The following is a 10,643-nucleotide window of genomic DNA, read 5'->3' as shown; positions in this document are numbered from 1 at the left end:
CTAGCTCAACTCTCTCTCTCTCTCTCTCTCTCTCTCTCTCTCTCTCTCTATATATATATATATATATATATATATATATATATATATATATATATGCGTGCGCGCGCGCGCAGAGTCCATATACTTCAGTATAATCACTATGAAGGAAAATCACTCGGCATCCAAAGGTAATTAACTCAGTTTAGATAAAAGTAAAAGAGCATTCTCTAAAATTATTGAAGTTTTTATTGAAAATTGGCTATTTACCGTATACAATCTCACTTTTGATAGTCCCAAATTGGATAAAAAAAATATTGTACAAAAAGGACTTAATAATATATATAGCACCAATAAAATGCTCTTATCAAGCAAACTGGGAGCCTGTGACGCCCAATATAAATTTAATGTGAAATACTGTTAACTCTTAATTTTGCTTTAAGCCCTTGTTTGGTTGGGAGTTAAGGGGTGGAATAATCCCTTAACCCTCATTTTATTTTCAAATACCCCAAAAAATAGGTGGGGTTAGCTAATCCCACCTAACCCCACATCAAATAAATTATCCCGGATTAGCTAACCCCATCTAACCCCACCAAACTCCAACTAAACACTATTTTCTATTCATAATAACCCACTATCTTTCTTATCATACCTACTCCAACCAATCATTATCCTTTTTTATCAATCATTATCTTTTTATCCCACCTACTCCAACTAAACACTATTTTTTATTATTCTAGACTAACTCCAACCCCCAATCAAACACAAAAAAACTTTAACCTCACTTTAACCCTAAATTTAACCCTATTCCTGAAATAGCTACTTTTTTCTTAATCCCGAACCAAACGGAGGCTAAAAGTCTCACAAAATATTCTTCGACCGCTTAGATATTGGAATATTAAAGTGAGACGCGTGTCACTGAATCCCGATTTGATAGAAACCCTATCTTTGGCCCCAAGTGAGGCTCCAACCACCCCACTTTCTTTAGACGCGGATACATTTTACACCACAACGTACTAATTATTATGCGGGCGCACCACGCGCACGCACTACGAGCGACGCAAAAGTCAACAGCGCTTCTCCTTCCCTTGGTCAACTAATGACACGTGGATCCTCAACCTCTAAGTGATCAATACCCCGGGCCCCACCACTTGTTTAGTGCCCTTATACGTACGTTCTCCAATCACCCACGTTCAAAATTGAAATCATGTACTACTACATGCGCACAACTATATAAACACCCCATGCTCCTCATTTGTTTCTACTACATATATAGCTCGAGGAGTAAAGGGCATATCAGCTACAATCAAACATGGCGAGTTCAAGAGTTGTAGTTGTTGTTGCTGCACTCATTTTAGTACTACTCTTCGGAGAGCTTGCTGCTGCCGGTCGCGTGCTTCTCCAGGGTTATGGAGCTGGCGGTGGCGGCGGTTCTGGCGGTGGCAGCGGTTCTGGGTTAGGCGCTGGTTATGGTTATGGTGAAGGGTCGGGATACGGTGAAGGCGAGGGAATTGGAGGGGGAGGTTACGGGAGGGGTGGCGGCGGTGGCGGCGGCGGCGGTTCTGGGTACGGGTCAGGCGGTATCGGTTCTGGTTATGGTTCTGGATATGGGTCGGGTTACGGTTCGGGTGGAGGGCTGGGAGGCGGCGGTTATGGGAGTGGCGGAGGAGGCGGGGAAGGAGGTGGGTCTGGGTACGGGGTCGGAGGGAGCGGATCGGGATACGGTTCGGGATACGGCAGTGGTTCCGGGTACGAAAGTGGTGGTGGCCTAGGAGGAGGTGGTGGCGGTGGCGGCGGAGGGGGCGGAGGCGGTGGCGGTGGCGGATCGGGTTATGGGTCTCATGGAGGTTCGGGTTACGGATCCGGATATGGGTCTGGATATGGTTCTGGTGGGGGCCATGAGTAAAGTAAGAAAGATATATGCATGTATTAGAGACTATTTTGTATTTAGCACGAAATAATAAGCACCTTCACCTTGTATTGTAGTAGTGCTACGTACGTACGTATACATGCATGTATACTATTGTACGGCATATAGAGTTCGTNATGATATCGAAAAATTACAAAATTTATTTTCTAGGTACTTCAAATACTCTAGATTAAGTTTAACGGAGCCAATCGACGATTCGAAAGTCGCAATATCGAAAACGATCTGGAAGCACGGAAGGCTCTGTGCTTCCAGAAGCATAGTAGCCTCACTTATATATATAGAGAGAGCTAGTCTCTTATACTATCTATAGTACCGAGGCTCCGGTACTATAGTCTCGCTTTCGATCTTAGGCTATTCAAATCAACGATCCACATCGTTAAAACTGATGTAGGGTATTTAAAGTTTTTAGAAATAAAATTATATATTTTTTCGACATAGTTTACTTTATGATCAAACTATTTCAAAATTGTCAATTTTCAATGACTACTATGGCGAGTTTGGAGTTTAACAGTGTAGAAGAATCTAAATTTCTTCAAATTTTGATAGAAAATACTTTAAACTATCTAGATTAAGGTTAACATTTTTTATCTTGAATTTAAAAATCATATGCTCAAATTTTAAAGATTATTCAATTTCCACCATCCATTTTGACATAATTTATTTACTAAGTAAACGATGTCGAAAAAAACTAAAATTTTATTCCTAAGAACTTCATATACCCCAGATCATATTTAACGGTGTGGATCGTTAATTTGAATACCCTATGATCGAAAATAAGACTATAGTACCGGAGCTCCGGTACTATAGATAGTATAGTAGCCTATATATATATATATATACTAGTAAAATGTACGTGCAAATACACGTAATAATTATTAGAAAAATTTATAATTTTTTTAAATTATTTTTTAATTTTGGACCATATTTTATATGATTGCCATCTAAAAAATTTAAGATAATAAATCACGCTATTAAGAAAGATATGCTTTAAATGATAAATAATTAACAATAATCTTTAACGCAAAAATTACTTTTGAAATTAAATAGAAAAATAAAATCTGTTAGGAAATAAATTTTTGAAATTAAATAGAAAAATAAAATCCGTTATCTTAAAAAGAAAATATATTTTGAAATTAAATAGATAATATCTAAAAAAGATATTTTAAAATAAAATAGGAAAATATCTTTTATAGAATTTTCACACCTGTAATCTGTTATAGAGAACTTACTTTTGAAATTAAATAGAAAAATTTATATTTTAGNATATATATATATAATTGAGCTAGAATACTATCGGTAGCAAACGGGCTTCGTTGCCACCCATTTATTTTCGATGATGGAGCCTTTAAATCGACGATCGGCACCGTTGAACATGATCTATACCACTTGAAGTGTTTAGAAATCAAATTTCATACATTTTCGATATTGTTCTCTTATCCATCGAGTGGACGCAAAAATGAACGGCTGAAAATAAATATTCTTTAAAAAATAATGATAGGAGTCTTGTATTCAAGATCAAGGGTATAGATCTTATTTTAAATAGTTTAAAGAATTTTCTAACAAAAAATCAATTGATTTGGATATCTCTACACCGTTAAACGAGAAAACACCTCATATCGACCATTAAAATTATAAATTTTAAACCCTTTGATCATTAGGCAAATAATATTGAAAAGATTTGAATTTTGATTTCTAAACACTTCAAATGGTATAGATCATGTTCAATGATACCGATCGTCGATTTGGAGGCTCTATCATCGAAAACAAATGGGTGGCAACGGAGACCGTTTGCTATCGATAGTATTCTAGCGCAACTCTATATATATATATATATATATAGAGAGAGAGAGAGAGAGAGAGAGAGAGAGAGAGTTGAGCTAGAACACTCTCAAAAATACCATGAAGGTGGTGCTTTTGAGTTTTTAGCCATTGGTTGGAGAGATATGAGGTTGAGATGATAGTGGTAGGTGATGGTAGGTAGAATAGTGTTTGATCCAAAGGCTATTAGTAATTAAGGAGTAGATCTAAAGGTTAAAAACTTAGAAGCACTAAAGGGTTGCACCAAGGGGTTGGTGCTTCTAAAAGTATTATATATATATATATAATTGAGCTAGAATACTCTCAAAAGTATCAATGAGGTGGTGCTTTTGAGTTTTAACCATTGGATGGAGGAATGTAAGGTTGTGATGATGGTGGTAGGTGGTGGTAGGTGGAATAGTGTTTGATCCAATGGTTATTAGTAATTAAGAAGTAGATCCAAGGCCTAGAAATTAAACCTAAAAGCACCAATGGGGTGATACTTTTAAAAGTATTCTAGCTCAATTATATATATATATATATATATATATATAGAAAGAGAGAGAGAGAGAGAAAGAGAGAGAGAGCTGGACTGCTGTGCTCTCAGGAGTACGGAGGTCTCCGTGCTCCTGAGCCGTTTTCGATGATGGAATTTTCGAATCGACGATCGGTTCCGTTAAACTTGATCTAGCATATTTGAAGTTTCTAGAAAATAATTTGTGCGATTTTTTGATATTATTTACCTAGCAATCGAAAGGATTCAAAATCAATAATTTTTAACGGCTGTAAATAAAAATCCTATAAAAAATGGTGATATAGCACTAAAATTTTCGATCAGAAATATTGATCTTGTTGTAGATAGTATAAAGAATTTTGTATCAAAATTTCATCTGATTTGAATACTTCTACACCGTTAAACTTGAAAACGGCAGATATCAACCATTAAAAATTATATATTTTGAATCCTTTCGATCACTAGGTAAATTATATCAAAAAATCGCAAAAAATATTTTCTAGAAACTTCAAATAGGCTAGATCAAGTCTAACGGAGCCGATCGTCGATTCGAAAATTCCATCATCGAAAACGGCTCAGGAGTACGGAGGCCTCCGTACTCCTAAGAGCACAGCAGCCATATATATATATATATATGTATATATATATATATATGTATATATATATATGTGTGTGTGCGTGTGCGCGCGCGCGCAGTCCATATACTTCAGTATAATCACTATGAAGGAAAATCACTCGGCATCCAAAGGTAATTAACTCAATTTAGATAAAAGTAAAAGAGCATTCTCTAAAATTATTGAAGTTTTTATGGAAAATTGGCTATTTACCGTATACAATCTCACTTTTGATAGTTCCAAATTGGATAAAAAAAATATTGTACAAAAAGGACTTAATAATATATATAGCACCAATAAAATGCTCTTATCAAGCAAACTGGGAGCCTGTGACGCCCAATATAAATTTAATGTGAAATACTCTTAGCCCTTGTTTGGTTGGGGTTTAAGGGGTGGAATAACCCATTCCACCCCTTAACCCCCATTTTATCCCCAAACATTCTAAAAAATGGGTGGGGGTAGCTAATTCTATCTCAAATAAATTATTCCGGGTTAGCTCACTCTACCTAACCCTATCAAACTCCAACCAAACACTATTTTATATTCATAATAACTCACTATCTTTCTTATCACACCTACTCCAACCAATCATTATTCTTCTTTATCAATCATTATCTTTTTATCCTACCTACTCCAACCAAACACTATTTTTCAATAATTCTAGACTAACTCCAACCCCCAACCAAACACAAAAAAATTTTAACCCCATTTTAATCCTGAACTTAATTCTATTTCTGAAATAACTATTTTTTTCTTAACCCCGAACCAAACGGAGGCTTAACTCTTAATTTTGCTTTAAAAGTCCCACAAAATATTCTTCGACCGCTTAGATATTGGAATATTACAATGAGACGCGTGTCACTGAATCCTGATTTGATAGAAACACTATCTTTGGCCCCAAGTGAGGCTCCAACCACCCCACTTTCATTAGACGCGGATACATTTTACACCACAACTTACTAATTATTATGCGGGAGCACCACGCGCACGCACTACGAGCGACGCAAAAGTCAACAGCGCTTCTCCTTCCCTTGGTCAACTACTGACACGTGGATCCTCAACCTCTAAGTGATCAATCCCCCGGGCCCCACCACTTGTTTAGTGCCCTTATACGTACGTTCTCCAATCACCCACGTTCAAAATTGAAATAATGTACTACTACATGCACACAACTATATATACACCCCATGCTCCTCATTTGTTTCTACTACATATATAGCTCGAGGAGTAAAGGGCATATCAGCTACAATCAAACATGGCGAGTTCAAGAGTTGTAGTTGTTGTTGCTGCACTCATTTTAGTACTACTCTTCGGAGATTTTGCCGCTGCCGGTCGCGTGCTTCTCCAGGGTTATGGAGCTGGCGGCGGCGGCGGTTCTGGCAGTGGTGGCGGTTCTGGGTTAGGCGCTGGTTATGGTTATGGTGAAGGGTCGGGATACGGTGAAGGCGAAGGAATTGGAGGGGGAGGTTACGGGAGGGGTGGCGGCGGTGGCGGCGGCGGCGGTTCTGGGTACGGGTCAGGCGGTATCGGTTCTGGTTATGGTTCTGGCTATGGGTCGGGTTACGGTTCGGGTGGAGGGCTGGGAGGCGGCGGTTATGGGAGTGGCGGAGGAGGCGGGGAAGGCGGTGGGTCCGGGTACGGGGTCGGAGGGAGCGGATGAGGTTCGGGTTACGGATCCGGATATGGGTCTGGATATGGGTCTGGTGGGGGCCATGGGTAAAGTAAGAAAGATATATGCATGTATTAGAGACTATTTTGTATTTAGCACGAAATAATAAGCACCTTCACCTTGTATTGTAGTAGTGCTACGTACGTACGTATACATGCATGTATACTATTGTACGGCATATAGAGTTCGTGCAGTTCGTATATGCGTCGATTATGCGAATAAAAGTGAGCCTTGTTGTACGCCTAAAACTAATATATAGTGGACTTAATTAAGCAAACCGAGTCAAATTATTTTTTAATCTAAAACTCAGACTCTAATAACATCAACTTCTTTTGCCAAACCATGACTAGATTGGTGGCTAATTCAGAATCGATTTATGGATAGAGTTAACTATTTGTAAGCTTTAGTTTTTCCTGAAAAACCGGATCGAACCATTTGCATCCCTATATCCACACTTGAATTTCTTAGCCATTAATCCTCCGTGGTTTTAAGCATATGAGGCATGGAATGCAAAAATGCAAGATAAAATCATAAAAAGTTGGGCAAATTTTTTTTTTTTTTTTTGAGAAATAGATAACACGCTACCCGTTTCATTCAATAGAGATATGAATTAAGCTACAAGGGTGAGACATCGAAGGCCTCGAAAGAGACGTGAGACGACACGAAAAAAAAAAAAAAAACCATTAGACTCGGTTAGTCGAGAAGGCTTGTTTCCAAGTGTTTGTCAATAGTTTGATCTTGGGGACTAACAACACGGGTTCGGTAGGGCGCTACGAAAGATCGTATCGTTCATAGCCTTCAAGGTAACCCGGCCACCAACAGACTACTAAACTAGTCAAATTATCAAGATATGGTCACAATCCATTCCCGGCCATCCATCTAACCCAAACAGATCAGACCACGTTGTCATCCAGATCCCTACAAAGGGCATCCTCCACTGTCGTCACAAAAAAAAAAATCAAGTAAAAACACACCGTGAAAATAGATGGTCCAAAGTTTCAACATCAGCCCCACACAACACACAAGATGTGTTGCCAGTCCACTGGCCCTCTTTTTACAAGGTTATCAGCTATAAAAAGCCTTCTCTTAAGGATACGAATTTGAACAACGACCTATTTTGATTCAACTGCTTAATCTTTAGCAATTTTAATTTTGTTGTCTAACCTTTTAATTAAGTTATCTGATTTAAACCATTTGACAACTCTTTCACTTCAAAATTCAAGTATAATATTTATATTAGTAGATTTAATTAAAATACTTCATGTGATTCATGTGATTAATTAAAGTAAGTGGTACGTACATTCAATTTTTTTTAAAAAAATAGGACATATATAGTTTGGATAAATTCTATAATTTTTAACCTTATGTTATTAGCTAAAGTTTGTCAAGTAGCTTATGTTGGTGGCAACTCTACTGCACTTTTTTAAATTAGAATAAAACCAACCAAATATTTGGATATTATATAAACAAACCTTAAATAAACTCTAATAAGAAATTTAGAACTATTTTCCTAGTATACTACTACCCAAATAAAAATTAGTGTTACCTTACACTTTTATAATTAAAGTGTAAAGTTACTTTACACCCTAGTCTTCTTGTGTGTACACATTATAGATCTTCTAAGATGTGATAGATATGCAGCAAAACTCAAAATTTGATCTAATTTATTTCTATATTCCGAATCTTGCAACATGGTTAAAAAAGAATTAAGTCTCAACGAGAGAGCAATCATTCTTATTATTCATAGAATCATATAATTATAGGCTAGCTTATAGCATATAGACAATCCAAATGGAATTGTATAAATCAAATGTGCTACTTCGCATTATGTATTAAATATAAAAATACATAATATCGTTCTCTAACAGCTTAAGTTTTTAGAGTATAATGATTGCTTCACATAGTATCAGAGTAGGAGGTCCTGAGTTCGAATCATACCAAACTCAACAACTTAAAATATTATGCTGCAATATGTCTGCTGAAAAGTGTACCAAGATAACAAAGTCCTCGCATGCTGTAACTTCTAACGAAATACACTATTTATTTTTGCCCCTCGGTCGACCGCTACAAGTCGCTTGGTCGATCATGGTTCAATACATATAGTTGATGCTCAATCAATTGTTCGCCCCGCAGCTTATGACCCTCAGGTTACTTGCGCTGGTCAATTGTATCTAAAACCTCGGTCGATCGTGAAGTAGTCGAGACAGACATTCTAAGCCTAAGCTTCACCGAAAGTGGTGAAAAAAGCCGGTATAGCTTGCGGGGGTGCTCTCGGTCACCTCAGAAGTATCTTTCTGAGAATAAAGAATGACTACAGCAAAAGAAGAAGATGAATGAATGAGCAGATCAGGCGAGGCTGAGAGTATTGGAGTCGGCCGACTGGCAGTAGGTCCTGGTTGACCGTATTGTCAAAAATTTCAATATTTCACAAGTAAATTTAAAACTTAGTTAAAAGTTGTTTCTAAAAGAGGTGTCCTTAGTTTCAAAGTATTCTATACATTGTGGCGCCTATTTGCTCATTTATCTTATTAATTTTTTTAATTAAAACTTTTAAAAATTTTTATTAATTTTTGGATTAAGGATAATGTATGTGCCTAGTCTCCATCTATACACTGTCGCAAACGCTATCGAAATGGCGGCATAAAAATGAAAAAAAAAAAAAAATCAAGAAATAATGTTTTGATGGGCTTCAAATAATTTTATTTGTATATATATATATTAAAATATTAAGATTACACATTTATCCTTTTAAAGTTTTAATAATTAGCAAATATATTTCTCTGTTAAAAGAAAGTATAATTTTAATCAATCAGTTAACTGAAAGGAATATATTTATAAATTATACAATTTTGAAAGAATATATATATATGGTAACCAAACTTTGTAGTAATAAATATACAATTTTTTTTTTTAAGAAATACATATGCATGGAATTAATCCTCATTAAATATAGAGCATAGCAGGAAAGATCAATTTACCTACCTTAGCAAAACTTTTCTTTTTTAAGGGTCATTAATTCCTCAAATCTATACACTATTTAAACTTTTTCTATATAACATATTATCTCTCGTATCCTTGGCAAAGATTTTTTTTTTTTTTCCTTTTCTTTTCTTTTCTAAATACCATCCCTCAAATCTCAACACTATCCATCTTATTAAACTTATTCTATAAGGAAAAATTTCACCCGTACCCCCTCTCGAAGGCCATTATAGTATATAGATGCCGCTCTGAAGTTAAAAATATCATCAATACTCCTCTACAGATTAAAAGTACTCATGAACACTCTTTTGGTAAAAAATTCATGAAAAACATCATCTATTATTTTTAAAATATTATTTTTGCCCCTAATATCAATTTAACAGAGTATAAAAATTTAAAATTATTTAGATGATTGGTTCTAAATTTTGAACTGTATACTAAATAAACTTTACTTTCTAAAAATTTTTAAATAAAATATTTATAGTTTACTAAATATAATACTCAATAGTCCTTTTTATTTTTTGCTATAAAATTATATAATTTATCATGATATATAACTATCAATACTAGTATTCAATGTTACCTTAAAAGAGTTAATTATTTTTAATTCTATTTAAATATAATAATTTACATACATTACTCAAAAAAAAAAAAAGATAGTCAAAATTCTTGATAGTAAAATTTTTTTCATGTGGCATTCATATAAAATCTATTCTCCAAATAAAATAAAATGTGTAAAATTCTTTTCACCTATAGGCCATTCAAAAAAAAAAAAACCTGAAAGTTTAAGAGGTCTTAGTTAATAGGGAAAGTTGAAGGGGTCTCTACACACTTTTACTTACCAACAATTAGGAGTAGAAAATCGACCGTCTCTAAAGTAAGTGGCAATGAGCTTGGTGGTTGATATCTGAGACCCAAGTTCGAATCCTAATTGATTTACATTTCCAGCTAAGTTTATTTCTAAATGAAATAAATGAAGCGGGCAGCGTGCTACCTATCTTTCAAAAAAAATAATTAGGAGTAGAAATATCATTTTATTTTGTAATTAAAAATTAACAGAAGTAAATAGAGAATCTAAGAATGATAGCAAGGATATTTATAATAATTTATGAGGTTTAAGAAGATATTGATGATATTTTAAAGTTTTGAGAGATATATATGATA

At 35.3% G+C, this 10,643-nt stretch overlaps 1 protein-coding gene across 2 annotated transcripts; it reads left to right on the top strand.

Annotated features, from left to right (window-relative positions):
• LOC109713809 (glycine-rich cell wall structural protein 2-like) lies at positions 1,224 to 6,772 on the top strand. Of its 2 annotated transcripts, XM_020238034.1 has the most exons (2): positions 1,224 to 1,823; positions 6,493 to 6,772. In XM_020238034.1, exons 1-2 carry the CDS (start codon positions 1,289 to 1,291, stop codon positions 6,549 to 6,551), a joined length of 594 nt encoding a protein of 197 aa, XP_020093623.1. In that variant the 5' UTR covers positions 1,224 to 1,288; the 3' UTR covers positions 6,552 to 6,772. The 2 variants fall into 2 exon arrangements, with proteins under 2 accessions (XP_020093623.1, XP_020093624.1); XM_020238035.1 differs by lacking the exon at positions 6,493 to 6,772 and having other exon boundaries at positions 1,224 to 2,010.

The sequence above is a fragment of the Ananas comosus genome, linkage group 8 (assembly GCF_001540865.1).
Source record: "Ananas comosus cultivar F153 linkage group 8, ASM154086v1, whole genome shotgun sequence".
NCBI lineage: Eukaryota > Viridiplantae > Streptophyta > Magnoliopsida > Poales > Bromeliaceae > Ananas > Ananas comosus.
This window is presented reverse-complemented; position numbering and strand designations above follow the sequence as displayed.

Coding starts and splice junctions, on each gene's coding strand:
- LOC109713809 (XM_020238034.1), top strand. CDS start 1,289: ATGGCGAGTTCAAGAGTTGTAGTTGTTGTTGCTGCACTCATTTTAGTA. Junction 1,824..6,492: donor GGGTTATGGGTCTCATGGAG/GTTCGGGTTACG, acceptor GGAGCGGATGAG/GTTCGGGTTACGGATCCGGA.